Raw genomic sequence first — 27,029 nt, forward strand, 5'->3', positions numbered from 1 at the left:
AGACAAAGCATATGCTTTGTGCCTGTGCTGGGGTGGAGAGCTTAGTCCCTGGGTGCTGGGACAGCAGTACAGCCAAGGGCACTGTACCAAACACTTGGACAAGAAGTAGTTCCAGTGTGATCCCAACACAGGAATAAGCTTTCTCAGTGCTTCTGCTGACATATTTTATTCTTCAACACACAACCCTTAAACAAGGAACATTACCCAAAGAGAACACAAAACCTGCTTTGAAGGTTTTTAATGGAATTTAAAGAAAAAACTTTTCTTACACAGATGTTTTTTTTCTTACAGTGTAAAAAAAATGTAAAATTGTCCAAACTTACAAACTTGGAAAATTAGAGACATTTCAAGTATGCAATCAACCTCGTTTTATGAAAAGAATGTATATTCAAAGTCCAAAATGTATGAGTCTTTCCTAGCATCCTGTGTCCTGGTGGTTGATCTTCCCGTCCTCTACTGTCCAGAGGAGGCAAACCTCAGTCCAGGTTGTATCATATTCATTCACTGAGGAGGAAGAAAAAAACCAATTCCATAAGGAACAATTCTACCCCTCTGTAAAGATGATTTGAGAACTGCTCTGTGCCCTACCCCTGTAATGGTTAAAACCTTTCCAGAGGGGATTGGATCATTAAATCACATGAGCCTTAAGGCAGGCCCATAGCTGCAGCTTTGGGAAGTCTGCTACTGGTTGATGAAATCACAGGCAGATGACAGGAAGGAACTGCTGTGCCAGAAACACTCAAAGAAAACAGCTGAACCTATTGTGGAAAAGACAGCTTAGATACAAGATAAAACAATGGTAAAAGGATTTTCAGCTTTATTCAAATACAACTCAGAAAACACCACCTGTCCAGGTCAGGATTCCAGTGACTGCTCTATCTCAGCTGCAGGGCACTTGTTTATCAGGCTTGCATCACATTAGTTACTGTTTTTACAACTACTACCAAACAACAGCACAGAGTTGTCTTTAAAAGAAAGCTGCCCGGAAGGGGAATTTTCCTTCATACATCTTTGCTGTTCCTCACACACACATTACTTCTGCAAATAAAACTACATTAGTAATGTTACAAGACACTCTAAACCTAACCAAGAACAATAAAAGGTATTTCTCACCTGGCTTGAGTTCGAGTCCATTTCAAGGCGTGGCGTGGAGGTACAGCAACAGTGGGATGGTAGAAAGTGCAGTCTGGTCTTGTACACTGTGTATTAAACCTACAATGCTAAAACCAAAAATATTTCAGAAGAGGCTGCTCAGTGCTGGCTGCATGAACTCCTGAACATGCTGAGCTGCACTGCGACCCTGGTACTGCTGTGTGACACATCTCACCTGCAAATGAGCCAACACCCGCCTCCACCAGTGCAACCAGCTCAGCCCAGCGAGAAAAAATCCTTTTTAAAAAGTACCAACTATGAATTTCATACTCCAAAACTGCCACTGCACTGACTGGTGGAAATTCCTTTGCTTGCAAGAGTTTACAGAGTTCAGCTCGAATTGATCTCTGTACAAGTTGGGAGCATGACACAGTATTACCTGAGGGAGGAGAAAAGCCAGAGTATCTGGCTAATAATATCTGAGCATGGGTATTTTGGCATTATTAGGGCTGGAAAAAGCACTACACTTCCTGGCATTAGATGCAGGGACACAATTCTATAGAAGTACCCAAGTAATAGACTCCTGTAGTGTATAGATTACATTAATAAATTTTAGGGTATGTTGCACCATATCTGAAAGAAGAGTCAAGAGTCTTGAGACTCCAGCATCCTGACTGGGTATATTTTGAAAACAGATATGACCTGTTTGAAGCTCTCTAGCAGCATTTGGTAGAAAGATTACTTAAAATTATAATTTTCCACATTTCTTAAGTCATTACTTTTGTGTATTCTGCTTATAAGACAAGACATAGTTAAAATATGAACAGTAAAAGCAAGAAGTGTTAATTCTTAGTAACATTTCCTGTCCCAAAGTAGCATGTTTCAAGTCTTTTTCTAGAAAGGAAGGAAGATAGGAGATTATCTTACTTTTGGGTGGTAAAATGGACACTCCATTTTCTTACAAGCTGGAAAAAACTTGCACAGCAGACTACTGGAAGGTATGGATAGTGTGGGCAGGGGTGCTAATGGTAGAAACAAAAAGAACAGGAAGTGAGTCTGGATCAGAATAAATTGCCTTTTTAAGACAGCTCTGCACAACCTTAAAAATATCAATCTTTCTGCTCGAAATTCCATTTTATAATACACCAAAATTCAGCAAGAAATATAGACAGCATTTCCCAATGCAGTTAGTAGATTCTGGAGTAAAACAAGGCTATCAGGTAATAATTTAATTTGGTTCTTCAGCATTTCAGGACAGAAGTACCACGGTCAAGGCAAAACGTCCAACAAATTACACAGAGATTCAGGCAGGCAGAGAATCTCAAATGTTAAATTTAGACAGCAGCAAGCCTGTTAGAATTTCAACTGACCGGACTGAGAAGCGCAGACATTGCACTTTCCAGGAATACAGAGGAGCTGCTGGAAATGATATGGGAGACAAGCACATTGTACTTGGTGTCTGGCAAGGTAACAAAACTGCACTGAACTGTCACTAGGGCCTAAATTACTTCCAAAAGATCATGCAGTAAAGGAGGCCCTGCACCTCAGTACGGTTCAAAGGCTCAGCAACACCAACCCATATCAAACACAGCTACTGCCTTCACTGAGTAACCTCACCCCGCAAGTCATCTCATCATAACACCAACTTCACTCCTACACTGGCGTTAAAGAAAAAAATGTTCAAAGGCAGGAGCCTCTGTTTTCAGTGTGTGTCACAAGCCCTTGGTACAACGTATGTCCAATTTAAGAGAAAAAAATCTGAGCAAAATTGCAGTGCTAGCTAATCCCTTCAGAGAAGGGACAGAGAAACAGACAACCTGTGCAAGTCACCACTTTGGCCTTGCGCAGCCTTCATACGGACTCCTGCGTAAGAGCATTGGAGGATTTTTCTGGTAACAGTTTTTGCAGTAACACTGGATTACCATTCTTCATCTTACATTAAGAGTTGTAAGAAAATTAAGTCAACTCAAGCAAAAAAAAAAATTTTTTCATCACTGTCAGTTTCTGTTTCCAAAAATACTCTTGTCCCTTTAGCACTTTCATTTAAAGCTCAGAAAACAAGAAGATGTGCTCACCTGGTTTAGGAGATGGATGGGGGATTCGTCGACTGGCGTGAGTGTAAGGACAGTCTGGCTTAGTGCACTTTGCATCGTATTTACAGTTTGGATGGATGAACAGACATTTATCAGCAAACTTGCAGTTAGGAAAAGCTCTGAGGGAAAAGAAATTGAGTCAAAAGCTCATACTTGGAGAAAAATCCCCAAACATCTGTTGCACACGAAAGCCAGAGTATCACAGAAAGCCAGAGGTGCAGCAGGGCTGGGGCATGTCTTGGTTCCCTCCCAAGTGGGGCATGTGGTGTAGTGCATGAGCTGTGCACCTACACACCTGCACACAGCTGCCCTCCCTGTAGACCCCCCCTCCATGCAGTGAACAACTGAACCACCTCACTCTCAGGGCAGTTTGGTCCCAAACTCCTTGGTGCAAGCTAGGACATGTCCCTCTTACTGTGCGGCACAGAGTGGCAAAGGCAATGTGAAATCAGACCTTCCCCAGAGAGGACTGCAGCGTTCCCTAAGTTTTCTCTGAAGAGTTTTATTTTGAATTTAGCTACACTAGATTTTATGAGATAATTTAAATGTCCAAGTAACTGAAGTTACCCAATCTGCTAAGAGTTACCTCAAAACAGAGAGTTTTCCTGGACTGTTCCTGCTTATGGAAGAGAAGTCAAAGGCACAGGGCATGTCCAAGAGTTCAACTTCTCTTTTAAATTTAAAACCCACAATTGCTGCATTACTACGTAATGATAACCTAACCTTCAAAAGCACTGTAACAGCTGGCAGAAGAGGGCCTATTTTTTTTTTTAAGATGCTAATTCCTGCATCTTCAAGCAGCTCAGGAACACCAGCCTGTACTCTAAACTAAAGCTTTCTTCTGCAAGGGTGCAGCAGCCATCCCTGTGTTCTGACACTCGGGAGAGGGGTGGAAAACAGAAGGAATAACAGTGTGATAATCTAGCTCTGATCCTGCCCTGACAGGTTTGTGCTGCCTTGGAATATTTACTGACACTGAGCAGAAGTTTGCAGGACTGAAATGAAAATCCAAATAGCATGTCAAGTGGATGAGCTCTGTACTACTCACTTGCAAGGTTGTGTGGGGTGATGGTACACACATTCATCTCCATTTTTACAGGCAGGCCAGTACTTGCAGCGCTCCAGCACCTTCTCCTGTTTTTGTAGCATACTTAAGTCTTCCATTTCAACTGAATGGTAAGAAAGAAGAAAAAAAAAAACAACCCCAAGCTGGGACCTTTATGATTCCATATGCAATCTGGTGTAAACAATCCACCATAATCAAAATTCACTGTACTTCTATTCTCTTTAATCAAAAAAGTCATGACAGTAAAAGTTTATGTACATCATATTTTCTGAAGAAAATTTCCAAAACCATAAAGTGGAAAGTCATAATACTGAACTGACAGCTGCCTTTTGGCAGCTTGATCATAAAAGATCAAATTTGCACTGTTTACAAACAAAATAAATCAGTTTTCTTTTTCAATCTGAATTGATATAAAGACTTGAACAGACAAGACAATGACTCCAACTGATCCTGAGTTATGACTGTTCTGCTAAGCCATAAGTTAATTACAGCCATGTCTCCTTTCTCCAAGATATTTTTTGCTCTAGAAAATTATTTCAAGAAATGAAAGTTAAAAATCAATTTTTATGATAATCAGATTTATTATTATGGCGGCATATACTGAAAAAGAACCACTTGTATGTAATTTGTTCAGACACTTCAGCTACCTGAACTCAGACTCTAATCCAAAAAGTATTTTAAGCAATTCTAAGCTGAAACATTCCATACCTTCACTACCCTTTTGGGAACATGGGGCTTTGACTTTCTCCTATTTACCATTGCTTATAAACCTTAGTTTCCAAATCCAGACAATTGTACATATATTGCTGTTTTCTTATTTTCCCAAAACTGCCTAAACCTTTGGCTTTTCAAAGTTTTCCAGCACTGCCTAGACTTCCCTCTCTGATCCTACTAATGACACAAATTGCTCCAGCTTCATTCCATCCTTAGCCTCATTTATGCCTTCTCCTTGCAACCCACCAAAGCCAAACAGTGCCATCCTGTTGTAGGACCACACTGGCTCATACAGATCACTTCCACATGGATCTGATTGTGTGTGAGCTTCAATCCCATCCCTGCTACTTCATAGGAATTCTTAACAGAGCTAGGACTGTACTGGCAACACTCTCCTCTACCAAACAGCTTTGGTGAGGAAACTGAGGATACACATGGCAAAGCATGGATTTGCAAGGAACTACTCTAACAACTGTTTCTCTGCGCTAGTAAAGTGCATGGATACACAACATTCCCTTAATCTTTAAGACTGCCAGATATGTGCAGTACTTCTGCAGCCAGGGAACTGAAAGGACATGGATTTTTGCTGTGGTGCTCTCATAACTGCATTACACATTTACAGCTGGATCCATGCAAATTAAAGGTTTTCAGTAAAGCATCAAATAGTATTCTTAATTCAGTTCAGAAATTTGGATACACTGCTACTACAGAAAATAAAGATCCTTATTTTCTTAAGAAATCTAAGTAAAAATAACATGAATCCAAGCAGAGCCCTCAGGCATGTATTCAACAGGCTTATGACATAACAGTAACCTTTCACCACCATGTCAGCATTCTAAACAATTCAAACATGTGGTTCAGCAAGCAATTTCCCATGTTAATCAAAAGAAATATAGAAACCTTCATGTAAAATCACACACTGTTAAGTTCTACTTTCAGGTACTAGCCACTGATCTCTACCAACACCTTACACTAACAGACTCCTTCTGTTGGCACAACCCTCGACAGAAACATTAATACCATCTGACATATTTTTAAAAGTTCAAGGCATGTCAGTGTGTTAACTGTAACATCTCAGGTCCATCAGCACAGGGACAAATTATAACAGGTCAACCAGAAGGGCAGATTTCTGGCAATGAAGACCAACTACATTTGCAAAAAAAAAAAAAACAAAAAACACCCGAAACAAACAAACAAACCAAAAAAACCACCAACCAAAAAAAAAACCCAACAACAACCCAAAAAACCCAATACAAAACAAAACAAAAAAAAACCCTGAAAAAAACCCAACCAGATTTTACCAATACTGAGATGTGTGGAGAACTACCATGTGCCATATTGTTCTAGTATACCAAGACAAAGGCTTCTGAAGAGATGGTCCCACTGAACTCCCAGATTTCATCTGCCTAATTTGGAGAATAAACTCCACCACTTTGTTTTCTTAAGAATGATAAATCCAGGAGGTGTAGCCATGATCAAGCAGCACACCAAGGTTAGATCCTGTTGGTCAGCATAATTACCGTCACAGTTCTCCAGCTGCCTGGTTACAATTTGCATCTGCTGTGCTCGAAGACCTTTCAATCCTTTGCCAGCACACATGTGCTGGGTAACTGGCTTTAATCCTTCCATTAGACACGTATCTTCCTCTTCCTGATCAGAGAGGTATCCTGGTGGACTGGGCACACCATCCAGTGTCACAATGAACTTCGGACTAGCAGGTTTCTCTGGCTGTGCAAGCTGGTCTCTATCAAACAAAGAAATGTAGTAAATTTACATTTTCTAACTCAAGAGGTTTGAGTAAATGTGAGCTGTGGTCATGAGTGAAAGTAGTACAAGTTTGTCAATGGGGAGTCAAATAGTAACAGACCTTCTTTTAGTAATTACTGGTAATGCACTCCATTTAAATGTTAGATTTCTAGTCTCCCTGAGGCATTAATAAGAACTATAGCTCTCAGGTACAAGTTCAGTTTGTTGCATTCTGCTCAACAGACAGATCCAAAAACTCATTTACAAACAGTCAATCCTGTGGAATTTGCAGTTTTGAGGCAGAAAAAGACAGCAAATACCATTCTTGGAATTACAAACCTTTTAACACACCAAACACGTGTCTCCTCAAAATTACTGAAAAACACATTATGAAACATGTGGTGTAAAAGTTTTTAGAACTAGGATGAGAGAACTGAAATACTGATACTAAGAACTTTGACACTCAGCCTGAGTAAAAGGTCAGACACTAATAGCCTAGTGTCCTGTATCTGACAGTAGTCAGCACGGATAAGAAGGAGCATTAAAACAGGGAACACATACATTTCTCCAACCTTTCACCATCCCATCATTTCACCTGAGGGATTTCCTGAATGACAAGTGAGTCTAAGTATTTGGAGAACTGTGGAGTTCTCATCTTAGACAAACAGCAATGGGATAAACTTTGCTTCCCTATGAAGTGAGGCTAAAAGCAACTACACTGTAGAATGCCTTTAAGAGGACAAAAACCAGAACATGAAAAACATCACAAGCTAGAACTTTCAGACTGAAGCAGTCAGAAACTGACCTATTCACATGCAAAAATTTACCTCTATCCTATAGCACAGTCACAGCTTTCAACTGTGATATTGCCAGGTTATCCTTCTGGGTTTGTTTGCTCAGTGTTAGTTTTGTTTTCAATTAACACAGGCTGTTGAAAGCCACTCACAGAAAGGAAACACCAGCAGTTTCTCAAGCACAGCAGCCCACGTGATGAAGTTCATCACACTGTTCAGAGTGGTTTTAACTTGTAACAGGTAGGACTATTTGTTGCTTGGAACTTCGTTTGAAGCTGACATGAATTTTAAGCTCCTCCTGGTCAAACTCTCCAGTAAGGAGCCTTAAATCATTGTCCAGGATTCACCACACTCAATACTCTGCTAAAAGATGTTTCTTAACAAATGTAATCCAAGGGTGGAACAGGTATAAAACTAAAGGCAATTTAAGCAAAATTATTACTTGACTAAGACTTCAGAAGTCAGAACAGAAGAGCAGTACTTTTCAGTTCCTTCTTCTTCTTTCTTGCAAATCAAAGACATGCTCAAACTACAGTTGATCTTAGGATTATTTTCCATTGAGAAGGATTTCTGTGAGGCTTTTTGCCCCTGCTTTTTTCTTTTGCTATTTAAAGTCAGTCCATTTTGAATGATTTCACACCTCCTGAACTGACAAAGCACAAGTCTGACCAAATGGCTCATTCTAAACCACAAACAATCAATTTCACTAACAACTGTCCTAAATGAAGTAGCTTTTCACCGTGTCTGTATTAGACGTCCTGAGTGAACTCGCACTGCCTCTGTACCCTTCCTTCCCAATTGCTGATTCTGTGGCGCCATTTCCTCCGATAACTTGGGCTTCTTCAGGATAAAGGACCGAGTATCTGAGTGGACCAGAGACTCTGGGTCACAGTAATCTGCGTTGGGAGAAAAATTACATAGAAAAGTGTAAAATAAGGTGGTAGTTGTGCCCTTAACTTATAGCATATTTCTAGTATCAATTTATGTGGTCAATAAGCCAATCTGACTTTGTTTTATTTCTTCCTAGTAGTTTCCAGCAAACGTTTTTAATTCCCTGTTAATTCCACAGAGGTGAATCAACAGTAGCCATAAGCCATATTAGGTCAGATCAGGAAATTCTCTAAGTGGAATGGCTATGCTGAAACAGTATTGCAGGGGGGGCAACTCCCCTCCCCCTCCAAATCTCTCATCCTCTGAACAGCTACTAATGTAATGCTTTCATTCCTTAGAGATGTAAAAACTAGATAATTGTAGAAATCAGTATAATTAATTGAAAAGGAGTGTCTTAACATTCACTGGCCAGTAATATTAGATTTGAAAATAAAAGATCAGAAGACTTAACCCTGAGTCACTTGCAAGGCATCTTCAATCACAGGATCAATCTGAAGCCGACAAGAGAGCTCCTTTTGTTCAATTCCTAAAAAAAAAAAAAAAAAACAACAAAACCACAAAACAATAAGAAGCATACTTTACAGGACGTCAACATGAAACTATAGATTAGAGAACTGAGGCACACGCTCTAATTCTTTCAATTAAAAAAAAATCAACATTCACACTTTAAACACTTTTAAAAGCCATTCTCATTATTATGACCCCTTTTCTCATTGTTTCAGGAACAGTAACATGGCAATATCAAAGTACTGTAGGACACTACTTGTTCCCATAATCGCTGCTCAGTACAAATGAGGTCTGTGGGCACAGCAACTGATGAAGGCCAAGTTCCTCCTCCTCATTTGTAGAGGAGTTGGCCATTCAGAGAAGACACACAGAGGAAAGCAACTAACAAGGGACTACTTTACAGTCTTCTTAAAAGAGCTTAAGTAAATCAGAGCAGCACTGTTCTACATTTGAGATATGGTTAAAAAAATATTTTTGCTTTCTGTAGATTTCCTAAGCAAACTATCATTTCCATTTCAATGGCAAAAGAGTGAAAATATTTAGCATAATTATTTTATGTGCATTAATTCAAAGGCTGATAAAGCTTTTTCTCACATACTTTGCAGATACAATTTCAACTACTTCAGGGTGGCAGAAAGATTCCAAATATATCTATATTAGGAATAAGCAACTGCAAAAATCTTATTTAAATAATGAACGTTCACCATTCCTTTACAATGACCATAGGATGATGTAACAAAAATCTTACTCAAAACCAAATTTTATTCATAATCCAAATGTCTAAAGACTTAGCAAGTATAAACTAAGTACTTGTTATAGAAATATTTTTCCCCTGCCTTACTTCTATGTGACTTCTATGATTCCTTGTGACTATTCCCCATCCTCTATAAGAAAACCATGCTGAAAAAGTACTTTGACTGCCTTTAAATATTATGCCCTTTAGGAGATTCAAAACAGAAGTAAAAACCAAAGCTGACAGAGTTAGCCTGGTATCAGCTGTTCTGTAAGAGCAAATAAAGTATTCTTATATTTAAACTGAAAATAAAACACTACAACCGTTAGTGTGGAAACCAAGTGTTGAAAGAATCTTTTAATATTTCATACACTGGAAAAGTGTTCTAAATACTCTAGAGTATCTTCACTCTCACTTAAGCTTTGTGACAGAATTACTCCTACAAGATACTAAGGAAAACATGCAAAGGATGGAGAAAAGAGAAGCTATCCAAATGTAAGTGCTTCTGCAAAATTATTATTCAGTGACATGTCACAACGCTGTAACATTCTTTGCCTACTGATTAATTCCTCTGAGGTTGTCTGAGTGTGTGTTTGGATACATGTATCTATCTGACAGCCATGCTTTAGAAAGCTGCATGGTCTTCAGGGCAGCTCTGCATGCAGCTTCTGATCCAGACTTAAAAATTAAAAGCACTCCTTTCCTTTTCTCTGCTCAGCTTGTAAAATGATATCCCCTGATATAAATTCTTAAAGAATATTATCAGATGACCTTGCATTTCTTCAACTGTCTGGTCCTTTGACTCTTCCACTTGAAGTTGAGAACTCAGAACAGGCAGTCTGCTTTGCACATGAATGACTTCTAACTGTGATTCTTCTGGGCTAATTCGAGTTCTTGGTGCAACTGGAACAGTCTGTTTCTGTGGAACTTTAAATAGAGAAACAATGGCAAATAATTTACATAGTACCCAATCACACAATAGTACTGTTTTTAGATATATTGTGCTAAAATAACTCTCACAAATTCACACACACACAAAAAAATATCTCAAGTGTCTGTCTCCACAAAAATCATCTTCAGCTACCTGTAAAATTCTTAGTGTTCAAGTATATTTGTGCATGTGCACAGAGCACCCTGAGTGGCATCTCAGAACACCTAGTTGTAAGACAAAACAGCATGAGAAGGATTAGAGTGACAACAGCAAAGTACTCATTAATCCGCTTCTACCTAAAATTAATGTGGTACTTTCTGACAGTTTTGAAATCACTTTTCATTCCATCTTTCATATAAATAATCATGGATCATCAATATGACTCTTCATATGATGCTAGCTTATCCTTTGCTGAAGTGCTTGCAAATAGAATATAAAATTTAATGGCAGCAGAATCATAGAATCACTTATGTTTGAAAAGACCCTCAGGATCACTAAGTCCAACTGTAAACTAGTCTACCACTGCCAAGTGCACCACTAAACCATGCCACTAAGTGCCACATCTACACCTCTTTAAATACCTTCAGGGATGGTGACTCCACTACTTCTCTGGACAGCCTGTTCCAATGCCTGACCACCCCTTCCATGAAGAACTTCTTCCTAATATGCAGTCTTAACCTCCACCAGGACCACCTGAGGCCACTTCCCCTAGCCCTACCACTTGCTATTTGGGAAGAGATCGACCCTGTCAGAACTACAACCTCCTTTCAGGTAGTTCTAAACCTCTGTACAGATAGCTGTGGCTTGGAATTTGGGGGTAGCAGGACAACAGGTTGACTTCTTTACTTGGCTTCTGCTAAGACTGTGAGAGCTGACTGTGAGAAGCTAAACTCTTCCCTTGGTTAAGAATCAGATTAGCATTCAACTTCTGACACAAACAACTAATAGGTACCACTCAAGTATTGGATTAATTATTTATGAATTTACTGTTTTGTTTTACTGGTTTATGTGTTTTAAATTAGCTTACTTCCATATTCCATTCAAAATACTTCAAAAAATACGTTAAATATTACTTCTGAAGTGAAAGAATCTGCATGATACTTCAGATAAAATTCACAAATCACCTCCATATTAAACAACAAAGTGGTGCCTTCTGGTCGCTTCACTGAAATATTCTCATGTTGGTAAGTCAAACTACAAGATCACCACTATTAAAAAAATCGACAGTTTTAATTAATTTAGACTTTTCTAGCTATGTATCATTTCCTGTCATACTGTTTTGTACACAGGGAAGAGCTCCCTGCCTCACCTCAAAGTACTGCTTCTTACACTTTGAAGAATTTGAGAGAGAGCAGGCAAGAGACTTCAGATGGTATAAAAGTCATGGTTTAAATAGTTTAGCGAATGTTCCTTCCCTGGCAAGGTGCGATGTGTCCTGCTGACAACGTGTAGATTTATCAACACCCAGTGAGATGAAAGCAAGAGACAATAGCTGGATTTGTCCTTCTTCAGAAGTCTCTCCTAGCTAGAAGAACTGAATGCCTACATACAGACAACTGCTCAACTGCTGTGTCAACTGCAACTAAAATCACTGAACTGGAACTGCAGCCTTGCTGTTAAAGCACAATATACATCGTCATACACATCCTGATACTTATCAACATACCCTGATATACATCAATCACTTTGTTCCTCATTATTTTGCACATCTAGTATCTAAATCCAGTGCATTTTCATTTTTTTGCTGTTTGGCTTTTTTCTCCTCCCCTCTCAGAAGGAAGAAGGAATGTGAAGAAAGGGAAAAGAGATCAAGTAAATAGTTCAAACCACCTGGCTTATTCTGATTCATTTCCCCTTGGTAACTATTGAATTCAGAATACTTTGGGCACTTCCATTTTGTGTCTATACACTTCATGGACTTACTGTCTTGATTAATGTTTTAAATACCACTTCTCTCCCTCTTTCATGTTTTCATAAATCATCACTGAACATCAGTGTAATGAAACAGGACACGGTAAATCCCTCATATATAGCTGACTTGCTATTTAGCATTCTGTCTTATCTCTAAGTGCTTTCTTCAGCTTGGATTTACACAACAAAATTTGAAAATATTACAGATTAACACAAGAAAAATCAATGCTAATTACCAGCAGAATAATTGGTTGTTTTTGTAACTGATTCCTGTGCTTCAGAGATTGCTTTCAGTATTAAATTCTTATTGGCCTGTTTTGAAGGCGGCAAAGAAGGTCTAAAGGAAATAAAAAAAAAATAATTATACATGGATTGCACAGCAATCGTATCCATGTTAAAGACAGTTGTTTCAACAGGTTAATACAGGAATAATATTAACAGAAATCATAATCTACAATTATCTTATCCAGAACAGTTTTCAGTTAATCTATTCTCTCAGCGGATGGAGATCCACAAAATGCTCTAAAAAACGGAGGTCCAGATGTGTGATTTCACCTCTCAAGCTTCTGTAAAACGATGCTACAAATGAAAGGCATTCGCTGCCATTAATTTCTTCCCACCTCTGCCCACCACTTATATCTTGCTATGTTTGTGTTGGCACCAATAATTATGCACCCATTCTAAGAAATGTGAACCAGCTGCATAATTAGACTGACTCTATCAAAAACATTTATTTGTAAAAAAAGGCTTTCGGCTTGTCTTTAACATCAACAATAAGGAAGTTAAATCAGACCACTATACTGTGGTACTGAAGATAAATTAAATACAGTGTATTAGCTTAAAATAAATCTTATACAAGCTACCACTAGAACCATCTCTTCTCTAGTTTATATGTTCTTACTCTATTGTTAAAAAACAGATACAGAAGATATGTATTTTGACTAATGCCTGACACTTAGAACTAGGGAGCAGAAAAAAAGAAAAAACCTCTGAAGATTGTTTGAAAAGTTGAAATCACCTTAAAGGATAAGTGATAACTGGTTTGAAAATAATTCCTGAAAATAAATCAAATTACTGAAAAATTATTTTACCACAACAAATACCTGGTCTGAAACATGTCAACATTAATGTTCTTTTGCTAGTAAGCTTCACCCAAATAATGTAAAAATTCACACTCCATTGCATCTTACATGCAATAATGAAAAGAGGTTACAAAATCAAAGGCAAAAGGGTTGCATAAACAGCCATCCCATTCACAGAGTTGTGAGATAGTACAAAATACATTAAAATGCTTTACTGAATTTTTGAAAGTGCAAACTGATTTTCCCCACTTCCAAAGTTTTCGTTCATTATATTAATTCTTCAAAACTCAGAAACACTGAGATCTTCAGTACCTTCTTTCTGGCTTTGCAGGTACAGACACACTGCTGGAGATGCTTCCTGTTCGCAATCCATAGTCTTCCTCTTCCTCTTCATCTTCTCCATCATTACAGAACTTTTTCACTTTAACTACCGAGCTTACAACAGGTAGCCGTCTCTTCCTGGAGCTTTCCTCCTACAACATACAGAGCAGGCAAAACAGCTCATTTAGCAAAACCACGTATCAATCAGCCAGCAAAGAAGGCCCTGCAATTCCACCTGGAGCCAGGAGATGGAGAACTTCAATTCCAGTTGGTAAAGGGACTGCTCTGGATAATATGAAAATCAGACACATTTACAATGAAACATCTCACTGGAAACGTAACTGTAAACAACACTAAGGGAAAAAAAGAATAAAAAAACTCTCAAGTACAGAAAAATTATCCAACACCTACGGAATAGTATTCTTCAAGATGAGTATGTTGAAAGTCAGAGAGAAAAGTGAAATAAGTATAAATTACTTTCTTCCTCTGTATCAAATCTAATTTCAGATAGGTGCAAGGATTCATTTCTAGCAAGGAAATTACAAATTTCAAAGGATGCTAATTGTTACACACAGTCAGGATGGTCCAGTTTAGACAGTGCAAGGTCCCTATTGTCTCTTCTGAACATTATTCATGAAACAGTAAGAGAAGGAAAGTATCACAAGACCTTTTTTGAACATTTCCAAGGAGAGATGTTCCTGACATTCATCAGCGACTTATGTACATTAAGTAAATCACTATATTCTCGTTTGCACTTCTCCATTCTCAAATACTAAGACACCAGCATGTATCATTGTAGAGCATTCTAGATTTCCAAGTAAAATTCATTACTCTTTACACAGAATTAAGTAGTGGCCAAGACAGAGAATTTTATGAGCAGCAATAAACATAGATGCACTTGCAATACAAGGTATGTAAAATACTTGCTTCATTACAACATTAGCAGCCATAACTATTTTCATTCCTCTCAAAAAAAGCTCTTCATTAATATGGTTAGTCTATCAGCTAGGACTACCACTTTGCCTGGCTTAGCTTGGCCTCCAAAGTACTTAGGGCAGCAATCATCCTTTAGTTTGTCCTTGTCCAACATCCATCCCAAAGAATTCGTAACTCACATGGCTCTAAATAGAATAGTAATAATAATCCTCATCATCAATGTATCTGGGCTAATAAACAGCATGCCAAAAATCCTGATTTACATGACTGTGTAAAGCTGGGGGTATATATAGCTCTTAGGGAAAATCATGCTGGTTCAAGGATCTTAAGATCAGAATTATAATTTCTGATTCATCATATGCAGCTCAATAATGTGCAAACCTGTTAGTCCAAGTCAATATGACATGAAAATGTACATGGTAATTAAATCTGAGATGCAGCAAGCTCTCAGATAATGATGTCAAATTATGCAATCTGTTTTTACGTGGACTCAAAGGATGAAATCTCAAACCTACTGGTACTAGTGACGTAAGTCTTTTGATTTCTCTGAGGTCAAGATTTTACTGAAGTGTACATAGCAATTTAGGTTCCTAACAAGAATAAACTTTTGCAATAGTTAAGGTTGTACCAACCTCAATGGCCACTTTATCAGCACAGAGTTTGGAGGTGGGTCTGTGACCTTCTGCTAAGCTGCCAAATGTTTCTGGATTGCACAGCTGGCCTGTTTCCAAAGACCTGCAGCCTTGTGTGTCTAACTGGCGGCTCCCCTGCAAGCTGCCCTGTTGTGACAATCTGGGCACGTGAACGTTGCCCTCTGCACTCCTGACAGCTGGTGGCCGGTAGATCTCAGCCGAGGGACGAGAGGAACCGTAAGTTACAGTCACAATAGGTTTCTTCCGTGACAAAGGATTCTCCTGCACAAAGTTTAGGTCTTCATCAATTAGATCATCTGGTTCAGGTTTAATGTCAATTACAGCTTCAGAAGGTGACAATTCCCTCAAAGGCTTGACAGTAGATGTTAAGCGGGATGCAGAACCATCTTCACAAGACTGCCTGATAAAAAAAAGAAATCGACAACTGTTATCTGCAAGTCAAGTCCTGGAAAATGAGAACTGTCTTTTAATTAAAACCAAGAGGGAAGAATCATTAAGGTATTATTGTTTATACAAAGTTAAGACATTGATATTTTGAGTTTGGTTAATTAATCTAAGCCCATATTGCTTAAAGAACTGAGTTCTGATTTAATGTTTTTTGTACAACAAATTGTAGCAATGATTTACTCTTCAAAAGTACTTGTATCTTTCCAAGAGTCTGCACTCTTTAGAATGGCTACTACACTCACACAACTATTGATGTCTGAAGGTGTTCTAGGAAGTAGCCAGCAGCCTTACCTGGAAGCAGCGTTCCTCTGCTCCTGTGAGCTGGTTGACACTCTGGAGTCGTTTCTTTCAGTCCGAGTGCTTGACACTGCAAGAGGTGGCAAGATATCCTCACGTCTCCTCTCATCACTCACACATGAACTGCTTTTGCTGGAAAGCAGGTTGCTCTCAAAGACATTAGATTCTGAAGATTTTATGCTGGTTGGTTCTGTGGAGACAGGTACCTTTCACTTTTACATTAAACCACATAAACTAAAAATTAATGAAACAGCCAAGATATTTTTGCAACTCAGACATATAACACTACACAGAAAAAAAATAAGCCTCCCTTCACTCAAAATTTAATTTTCTTACTTACCAGTAGTCACAGATCGCAGCTTATCCAAAACACCATGGAGCCTGAAATAGACAACAGACAGGGAAGGAAGCAAAAGAGAAAGAGGAGAAATAAAAAACTTTAACTTGCATTCAGACTAACAGAGATAGAGATACCTATCTAGAGACTAATAATTTTTCAGAAACCCACCTCCTTTCCACCCTTAAGACTTCACTTTCCATCAACCACAGTATGTTTAACCTCAAAAGAGAGGCTTAAAGTACCTTGCCTCCAGTACGTCTTGCACATGCAGGTAGCATATTCATCACATCATCCACTTTTGGCATTTAGTTGGTTTACATAATCAAAGCTAATACTATCCACCTTTCACTACAATCAATGGAGTTAAGTATCAAAAAGATTGATTCAAAAAACCTAAGTTAGAAGCCTAAAGCATAGCCTAAACTTTTACTTTGTATATGAAACTTCAGTTACACAGTAGAGTTAAACATAATTGTAAGTATTCAAACAGTATATAACTCATAATATGTAAGATTCTCAGGATTCTTCCAGGATGGTTTGTATATACCAACAATATTCTCTGAGATGTGCTAGTAAGCAAAAATATCTCAGCAAAGTGCCAAATTTGCCCTTTGCCTGTGAAAAAGGAATTAAGCTGAAGTAACACAGAAAATTACATGACTTTAATACAATAAGGCTGCTCAAAAATAAACACATATTACACTGAGAAGAAAGAAAAAAAAACCAACACAAACTCCTATCTTACTTGGAATTCAAACCTGATAATGGGCAAGTCCATAATTTAGGCTGAATATTAGAAATGAGCTAAGGTACAAGAACATATTCAAAAGACTGCATGTGGATATAATGAAGGTTTATACTCGTTCTCCTTGTGAGTTTTCACTAGAACACTTGTCAGCTGAGCTCTGGTGATGCAGATCAGTTTTCACACTGACCTCAGGATAACTGATCGGACGCTTGGTTCAGAGTAACAAGTGGTGCCCAACCAGCAGGATTGCCAGGTTTGTCGCAATTGCTGCAAAACTTTTGCCAGGAGGCCCAAAATTAGCAGCCAGAGAGACAAACCAAGCAAGGCAGATCTTGTTGAGTACTGTACTTAACCAACATTTAAGAACATATACATTTTGGGTCGTCTTTAGAAGAAGTAAAGGCATATAAAATTCCCAGCTACAATGCTATGTAACACTTTTCCACCAGTCCCCTTACAGCTTATTCATAGCTTTCATCTTGTCTTCTTTTCCATCCTTCTTTTAATCAATACCTACTTTGGTACCTGATAGAGCATTCTTAACATTGAGTTTGTATATAGATTATATGTATATGAGAATACTGACTTAGGGTTAAAACAGTCACTATGGTTAAAATTTAAGCAGGAGTCAAAACCAGCTGGTGGTATAATATATGCATATAGTCAACACATAATTTTAAATATAAATATATAAAATGATCTTGATTTCTTTGCTGAAATTTGCCTTCTCTACATATTTATTATTTTTTCAAGAAAGTTTTAGTTTAATTTACAAAGCCATGGAAGTGTTTTCTGCTACACTATTTCTTACTGTATATCAGGATTCAGTCAAAACCATAGTACAGGAGCTACATCCTCATCCACCTGTAAACTTCTCTGATTTGTCTGATTCCTAAAACTACTGTGAGGAAGACAACTGCATGATTTCCTGATACACTGAAATGCAAAAGCTTCACCTAGGCAGGCCACAAGAGGCAGCAAAGAAATGCCTGTGCAGTTTTCAAAAAAGAGTTCCATGCTTAATTGTACTACTTTCTTATATTTTTGAAAATGCCAGGAGAAAAATGACACCTGTGTAAGTAAAATCAAACTATATCCACACAAGTTACACTATCACCTGGAAATACATCAGTTTAAATAGCTAATACAGCGAATTGTAATAGCTGGAACTATTTCATTTTTTGTCAGTATTTATGATTTCATAACACAGACAACTTCTAAAATGTTTCTCTCTGCTATTCAATAACAGAAAAGCTCCTAGGAAGTAATTACATAGAAGAAATATTGGAAGTGAATGTAAATTGTCAGTATGAAAATGTCAAAGAAAGCAAATGGTAAAAGAAATAAATTGTAGTATTTTTCTCATCTATACAAAACAAAATAAGGTTCCTTAAAGCTCTATTAGGTAGGAGATTCAGAAATAAGATTAACTTGAAAAAATACACAACTCTGAAAGCAACAAAATCTCTGAATGTCAAATGTCTGATTTACTTACAGGTTTCTACTGTAAAACAAATTCAGTATTAGAAAATGCATGAGGAATATAATGGCTAAATTGGTCATGCAGCATGGAATAAATGAATCTTCATTGGCAGGAGCTGACAGTAGAGCTGAAGTGTTGCTAACTTCTGTTTGCAGTATTTCTGAGGTTCTACTTTTGATTTTTAGAGTTGGGTGGTGGTAATAAATAAATAGCCTGAGAGGTGGGAATACCTAAGCATTTAGTGCTAAGCCTTGTCAAAGACAGTACACAGAATTAGATCCACTGCTCATCTGCCCTGATATAGTAATTCCTATGCAACCTGAAGCACTGTTAGCATAAAAGCAAACAGATTGGTCTTCCACATCTAACTGAAGGTAACAATGCTCTCGTGCTCACAGGGGCTTTTGCAGGAATAATTTTAAGTCAACATACAGCCCCCACTTATCTGAGCACTTTATTTACAAATCTAACTGGTTTATAAACAAATACATCCTCCAGTCCTTTGCCATCTATCACCTCAAAAGCCTAACTGCTCACAGACTAAAACTAATGTACTTATTAGACATGCAAAGTAGAAGTTTTTATGAATGCAAATTACACAATGGAAAGATAAATAAGTTTTTTAAATGTCAGGTGTCACTTATAGAAAACAGTCCTGCACTACTGATAAGAAGTGCGACAAGTAGCTTGCAAACATACCAGACAGTAAACCTGACAGTATTGTTTCCAAGGAAAAGGGAAAGGTCTTCTGTCATCTGCTCTTGACTCTTCTTATTGGCCACCATAACCATAATATAATCAGGGAGCTCTTCATCTAATAGAAAGAGAAATACATAGTTTTAAAGTATAATAAATCATGGAAGACATAGCAAACATCTTTAAAAAAGAAACCGATTTTTTTGTCTGTCTTACTATATAGACTACTAAGGCAGAGGATTAGGCAAGCAAATTTACAAGACTTCCATTTCATCTGAGGTTCAATACAAGTCTTATTTACATGCAAGGAATAAAAGATCATCAACTTCACAAGAGCATAAGCTGAAGATCAGTGCATTTAAAAAGTGAGTAAACAGAACAGAAAGAAGGACAAAATAAAAGAAAGCCACTCTGCTGCCTATATCCTTTTTCTTGAATACTAGCAAACATCTACAATATTCATCACCTCAAATATTTCCAAATACAGCACCTAATCATTGTCAAATTTCCTTTAGTTATAAAAACTAAACAAATGAATATCCATTTCTGATATGTGCATTAAACAAATCAAAACTGTATTAACTTCCAGATTTTCTACCTACAGAAATAAAGCAAATCCCAGTAACCTCAAGACTGAATTTCTATTCTGTAATGCATGCAATTTCATACACAGTGAGAAACCCATTCCCTTGCACACAAGGCACTTCCACTCCTCAGAATGCATAGGAAGGTGCTCAGAGCCCAACATTATCACATTAAGGGTTTGGGGAATGTGGTATTTGCCAATTTGCTTTGGCCTAGCTCTGGCCTCTGCTGAAGGACTGACTGCCATAACTGATGCTCAAAGGCATTAGTTGTGCTTCTTGAGCACTGACTTCAATTTGGTTTAATCAAAGATCTCATGCTCTCCAATTCCACTCCATGGCATGATATGAACATAACAACAGTAGCTGGGAAATACCTCAAATTATGAACCTGAATCAAGGCTGTATTGATTAAATACAGCTGTGCTTATTTAATCAAGCTAAGACACAGCACTGGTGCTAAGTACACAGGACTAAAAAGACCTAAAAAATGAAAAATAGAAAAAAATAGAAATCCAAATGAAAGGAATTGCCTTTCTTCTATATCTATGTACACTGTAAATAATTTATCTCTCCCCTAGACTACAAAAACACCATTCACACATTGTACCTGCACTACCACTACTCAGTTGTCCAAACATAACCCATTCAGAGCTTAAACCCTCACGTCTTTTTGGTGGCTTTTTGTTTGTTTCAGATTTTGTTGTTGCTGCTTTGTGTTTGGGTTTCTTTTTCACTGCAAACTACAAGTTGTACAAGACTGACTGATGTTCAGACCTAGGGCCTTAGAATGAATTTTATTTATCGGCCAAGCTACTTTTAAACATGATAAGCTCTCCAGGTGGTTCAACACATCATAAAGTAAAGAAGATATTTTAAGTACATATAAAAACATAAGTTAGCACAATTACGTATAACAGTATGATAGAAGAAGGAAAGAAACTTTCTTAGTAACTGTGTTGGCTTATGCCAACTTAAACTGCATGTGGAACTACAGCCTTTTGAAAAATTTCCTAGCTGATGAATAATTAACTGACTTCATCTTGCTTAAAATATATGAATATTTCCTTTGTAAGCTCTACACAACAAGTAAGTTTCAAAATATCTTCTTGTAAAAGACTTTTCAAGAGAAAAGAATTAGTAGTTAGAAAGAAAGAAACAAAAGCATGGTTCTTTTGTAGAGGCTAGAATGAGGGAGAACCACTTTTTACTAGTTACCTGAAAGAAGAAATGGAGTTTTTGAAAAAGATTACTTTAAAAGTTGTCCAAAATACTCTAGTCAAGAAAAGAAACCTGAAAAATCACAGAAATTTGGAAACAGTGGTTTAAAAAGAAAAAAGAGGCCAAGACAAGACAGACTTAGCAATAAAGAATAAAGTTATTTAAAGAAGTTCAGAAGCTGACTGAGAAGAAACTGCAGACATTGTCTGCTGATCCTGGGAATACAGGAAACCTGTCTTCTGAATACAAGAGACAGAAGGCAAACAAAGAAAGAATAGTCATAGCTGGAATCAAAGTATTCTTTGATATATCGAGTATTCTACCTGCATCTCAGTATTAGAGGCTTTTATTTCAGAAATACAGGAGAAAGCAAAGAATCAAGGACTGAGAAATTGAAACCTGGAATGCTGGTAAAAAACCCCAACCAAATAAACAACAAAAAATGAGTTACTTAAAAAAACAAGCTTTGAGATGGTGAAAAAGATGATTTTACAATTAAAAAGTTCTAAACACGGTTCCTAGGCACCAACTGAGTTCAGAATGTCAGCTCATATGCAACTCCCTTCTATGGAGCCAATACATTTATGCAACTCCCTTCTATGGAGCCAATACATTTTTCCATAAATACAATGCCTCCCTTGAAACAGGAAAGAAGATGAATTTGGGCTCAAACAATCTTTGAACTCGGCTCTGCAACTCACAGAATCTCTAAATTATGCTCTTAAGTCATTTTCTTCACCTGAAATCCAAGAAACATCACAAACAACAAAAATGCAGTTTCAGGATTGAGGTATTTTATTTCCAACAGAATGCTGTTACCAACTTCTATTGCTGCAGAGAAGGGCTGCTCTGGAATGCAATATCCACTTCTTCACAGATTCAGAAAAAAACAAACCATAAGACCACAGATGCTTACACGGCTCACCCCTCCTGTCACAAACCAAAATAAAATCTCCCCCTGCCTCTAAGACTCAGATACACATATTTCATCATCATTAGCTCAACATAACTCTTTCATTTTAAAGGTTTGTCCCACTTAATGTTTCTGACGGGGCCTTTTAATTTCCTAAGCCACTCACTCATCTTTGTCCTCTTTTCCTATTTCAAGAGATGCCTCACCCTGAATTCAAGAGCTGATAAAAATATGCCTAAGAAAGACTGACTCCATCTCAGAGTGGTCACAGCTAACTGCTGCTGTATTTCCAAGGCTCTTGTTTTATATAATGTTTCTCCTAATGCTTCAAAGAAATTTCCGTAGATATTCATGTCATGGTTTGTTGTTCTTTCAAATCTCCTGCCAACATTTCTAAAGGGGAAAACTATTAGACTTAATTCTTAGTTATTTTCTTTTAGTTCTTCATATACTGATGTTCACATACTGTTTCCTCTTATGCTTAGACTAATATTTTGTGAAGTATGCCTCTTTCTTTCTTACTAGTCCATCACTTCAGGTAATTCTTCTCATGCTTAAGGCTTCTGTACGCAGTAACACAGGTAAATTCCATTAGCTAAGCTGGTTTCTTTTCCTACATAACAAAAATTATCTAGAGAAGATTGCTGAACACATGGCAAAACTTACCAACATAAGCCCCCAGCTCCTGTAACTTTCCTTTTATAGCACCCTAAAAAAATAATGAAATATTATTTAAGGGATGGATCAACAAAGTATTTCTAACTGGCAAGAGGTGGGAGGCTTAGCAAAGTTTTTCTCATTTACTGTTTGAACACATTGGTTTAACATGTCAAACTTTTCCTATTCTCTACTGCTCAGGACAGGAACGTTCTAAGAGCGAGGGGCTGACAGCAGAGTAACGGAATCTCACTCTGCGCCGTATTTCCGATAGACCACATCCCGGCGCTAGCATTCAACCTCCAAGTCCCAGCTGTCCTTTTTTAAGCAGAGACCACCCGGACTCACAAGGTGCAAAGAAAACGAATCAAAGATGGTTTGATACAAGGTAATTCCCAGCTCATCAGGGCAACAGAAACCTGCCGGGATTTCCACACTGTGACTGCCGAGCGGGAGCCGCTGACAGGCCCTGCCGGTACCGAGGGCTCTCACCCGGCCAAGCTACGCGCCCCCCGGGCAGCCCCGGGGCCGGGCGAGCTCTGCAGGGCGAGAGCGGCAGCCCCGGGACACAGAGAGCACCTGGCAGCTGCCCGTCGGGGGACAGGGGTACCCCGACTCCGCTTCCCACAGAAACGGCTCTCCTGCTCCCGCCCTTCCCGGGGAGTCCGGAGGCCGAAGGACCCCGCCGCCGGCAGCCGTGACGAGGGAGGGGGGGGCGGCCGGAGCCCGGTGCCTCAGCCGCCGGCTGGGCCTGCCTCCTGCCGCGGGCGGAGGGAGCGACCCGGCCGCTTCTCTCTCACCCGGATCTTGCGGCTGATCTCGGTGCCGATCTCCATGGCCGCGCCGAGCCTCCCCCGTCCCGGCCCCGGGCCCGGCTCCCACCGCCGCCCGCGCGGGTACCGAGCGCCGCTCGGGCTCAGCGCGCGGCCTCCGCCCGCACCGCCCCCTGCCGGGCGGCGGCCGCACCGCCCGCACCGCGGCGGGACCCGGGGGCGGAGGAGAGAGCGGCGGGCGGAGGCCGCGGGGCCTGCTCCTCAGCGCCCGCAGAGCCGGCGTGACCCTGAGTGCCGGAACCACAGCTGCGGGCTTATTTCAACATCAGTGCTCTTTCTCGAGAACTACACAAATTGAATACTCTGTTAAAAAACAAATAAATTACAGTATAGCTATACACAAAGTATTCAAGTAACTTTTAATGCCACACTACAGCTATAAAGGTTTCCTGGTGCCCACCACAACCTCTTTGTCACCTCCTTTTCTCATCAGGGCAGGAGAGAAAATATAACAAAAAGCCTCATGCATTGAGAACAAGAACAGGAGACCTCACTCACTGATTCCTGTCATGGATAAAACAGAGATGGGGAAATTAGTTTAATAATTTAACAATCAAATCAGAGTAGGATAATGAGAAACAAACACAAATCTTAAAACACTTTCCCGGCACCCCTTCCTTCATCCTGGGTTTAATTTTATTCCTGATTCCCTACCTGTCTCTCCCCAACACCAGGGAACAGGGATGGGGGCTACGATCAGTTCATCACCTGTTTTCTCTGATGCTGTTTCCTTCTCTCCTGCTCCCAGTAGAAACAGTCTGCCACAAAGACTGCATGCTCACTGCTACCACGTGGATCCTGTTCCTGGGGTGCAGGAACTCACAAACTGCCTCGCCACGGGTCCCTTCCATGGGGTACAGTCGGTCCTTCAGGAAGAGGCTGCTCCAGTGCGGGTCCCCCACAGGGTCACCAGTGCCGGCGGCAAACCCGCTCCAGCGTGGGCTCATCTCTGCACAGGCCACGGGTCCTGCCAGGAGCCAGCTCCAGCGTGGGCTTCCCACACATCCACAGCCTCCGGGCATCCATGTGCTCCAGCGTGGAGTCTTCCGCAGGCTGCAGGTGGATCTCTGCTCCCCTGTTGATCTCCACAGGTTGCAGGGGCACAGCTGCCTCGCCACGGTCTTTACCACGAGCTGCAGGGGAATCTCGGCTTGGTGCCTGGAGCACCTGTGCCCCTCCTTCTGCACTGACCTTGGCTCCTGTAGAGCTGTTCCTATCACATATTTTCATTCCTCTCTCTGGCTGAAATTTACTTGTGCTCAATAACTTTTCTGCCCTTCTTAAAAATGTCATCCTAGAGGTGCTACCAGGGCCACTGATGGGCTTGTCCTTGGCTGGTGGAGGGTCCATCCTGGAGCTGGCTGGCATTTTCTTTATCAGACGTGGAGGAACCTTCCAGCAGCTTCTCACAGAAATCACCCCTGTAGCCCCTCCACTACCAAAACCAGCCACACACACCCAGTACAAGCATCTCTTACTGCTACAAGGGATTAGTTGCAGAGGGAGGAAGAATTATGTGGAAACAAGCCTACAAGGTAAGCATAATAGTAACCAAAAAAGAAGTAATGTTTGAGGCAAATAATTTATCTTTTGCACCAATGCCTTGGATTCACTTCAGCTGGTTTAATTAGTGGTCATATTACAGAAAGCCCAGCCTACAGATAAAGGGTCTTTTACAAGTAATGCCACTGATTAAAATAAATTCCAGGCATTGTAGTTAACAGCTGTATTAATCCCTTTCTGCATCACTGTTCCTAATATAAATCAAACATCATACAGAGATAGGTTAGACTAATTATTGCTAATGATCTGAGCTGTTTGCCTGACTCTACTTATAATATATTAGTGTTACAGTGAGAGGGAACCAATAACAAATCAGTTTAATTACACAATTCCATTTTAACCTTTTAAGAGACACATTCTGCTTTAAGATTTCAATTATGTTGTACTATGTTGTAGTATTGGAAAAAGAAAAATAATTATTGCAGTACAGAAACAAGAATTAAGTTTATTTCATAAGTAAAGGACTTACTTTAGAAAAAGCTACTGCATTTGAGAGAAGTTTCCTTTGCAAATAATAGCAGGAGCTCATTTCTTCAAGTTTAGCACCACGTTCTGTTTAGGAAAACTGCCTGTTTTCTTCTAATAGGAAAATTTTATACCTTAATTAGTTACTTAGTAGAACATGTTCAACACTTTACAGTGCCTTATAAGTAAAAATGAATCATGAACACATGAAATTGCAGGCTTCAAGCATGTAATAGACATATGGTATGGTCATTTTTCTATCACTTCTCTCTACTACCAGCAAAAATATATAATGGTGCATAAAGACCCAGCCATCTCTTGCTTTCTCGCAAATAAGAAATAGAATGATGAAAAAACCAGGAAGACTTCAGAGCCAAAACATGATGAATAAAGTGAATTTGTTTAAAGAACAGCTTTCAGATTTAGAATTACAGGAATTCTTACTTTTCAGTTCATGAAGTTACTAATTTGCATGGTGTAAATTAAGATATTTTTCCACATGACTTCTTCACTTTTTCAGTACTGTGGGAAAGCCCCTTTAACTAGCAGTTTCCGGGTTATCCTGCCTGTGTTTTTATCTCTAATGGGTAACTCTCCACTAGGCTGAGGAGTATATACTTGCATGCCACTTTTCTGCCTGGAGGGTGCCTGATTCTGCTTCCTGTTTGGTTTGCTTCCAACTTTCTGTTTTACCTTTAGTCAATACAGAGACCAGATGCTGGAGAGTTCCTGTGGAATTGAAATAAGGTGAATATTTGCATCAACTTCCACCTATTGGCTGATGCACTCAAACTGCTATCACATATTTGGACCAAGATGGAAAAAAAACCAAAACAAAACAACCTTCCAAAAGCCTGTCTCAGAAGGGAGGGTGTCTCCCTTTTTCTGAGGGAAAAAAAACAAAGGTTTATCCCTGTTCCACTATGGGCAGTCCATATTCAACACAGTGGGCAGAAACTTTCCCTTGTACCTATAGAAAAAAGGGTACAGAATTCAGCTCTGGGATATTATTCATTTCCTGACATAAACTTCAACAACAGAATAAAGAGTACTGCAAAGTTGAGGTCAAGAACCATGAATGTCTTGAGTGTTGGCCAGGGCTTAAAGGGGGAAGCAGAAGCTCAGTACAGTGCCCTCAGGTAATCACTCTACATCTTACTGATGTGTCTTTACCAGAGTCCATCACATGTTCATGGATGCCTTTGTCTCTGTCCCTTTTATTAGAGTTGATAGATGGAGCAAAGCAGGTAATATACAGGTGATGAGATAAAAAGAATGAGGTGGGGCAATATGGAGAAAGTGTGGGAAAACA

At 39.3% G+C, this 27,029-nt stretch overlaps 2 protein-coding genes across 5 annotated transcripts in view; one reads left to right on the forward strand and one right to left on the reverse strand.

Moving 5' to 3' along the window:
• Positions 1 to 223: 223 nt before the first annotated feature.
• Positions 224 to 23,786, reverse strand: ZC3H14 (zinc finger CCCH-type containing 14). 4 transcript variants are annotated; one of them, XM_068192652.1, is made up of 17 exons: positions 23,657 to 23,786; positions 22,866 to 22,908; positions 19,485 to 19,599; positions 16,555 to 16,595; positions 16,209 to 16,404; positions 15,450 to 15,870; positions 13,873 to 14,033; positions 12,715 to 12,815; positions 10,408 to 10,563; positions 8,848 to 8,922; positions 8,245 to 8,401; positions 6,486 to 6,709; positions 4,234 to 4,354; positions 3,168 to 3,304; positions 2,020 to 2,114; positions 1,114 to 1,220; positions 224 to 504 (listed from the first exon to the last, which is right to left on the reverse strand). In XM_068192652.1, the coding sequence occupies exons 1-17, from the start codon at positions 23,690 to 23,692 to the stop codon at positions 498 to 500; spliced, it is 2,193 nt and encodes a 730-aa protein (XP_068048753.1). In that variant the 5' UTR covers positions 23,693 to 23,786; the 3' UTR covers positions 224 to 497. The 4 variants fall into 4 exon arrangements, with proteins under 4 accessions (XP_068048753.1, XP_068048754.1, XP_068048755.1 ...); XM_068192653.1 differs by lacking the exon at positions 22,866 to 22,908 and having other exon boundaries at positions 23,657 to 23,681; XM_068192654.1 differs by lacking the exons at positions 224 to 504; positions 1,114 to 1,220; positions 2,020 to 2,114 and adding an exon at positions 2,380 to 2,511 and having other exon boundaries at positions 23,657 to 23,773.
• Positions 23,787 to 24,871: 1,085 nt separating this feature from the next.
• Positions 24,872 to 27,029, forward strand: part of PTPN21 (protein tyrosine phosphatase non-receptor type 21) — a 49,049-nt gene continuing 46,891 nt past the window's right edge. Inside the window, exon 1 of the mRNA XM_068192649.1 lies at positions 24,872 to 25,224. The gene's annotated coding sequence lies outside the window, so the exon portion shown is untranslated. The remainder of the gene's footprint in view (positions 25,225 to 27,029) is intronic.

This window comes from Anomalospiza imberbis, chromosome 6, assembly GCF_031753505.1.
Source record: "Anomalospiza imberbis isolate Cuckoo-Finch-1a 21T00152 chromosome 6, ASM3175350v1, whole genome shotgun sequence".
Classification (NCBI taxonomy): domain Eukaryota; kingdom Metazoa; phylum Chordata; class Aves; order Passeriformes; family Viduidae; genus Anomalospiza; species Anomalospiza imberbis.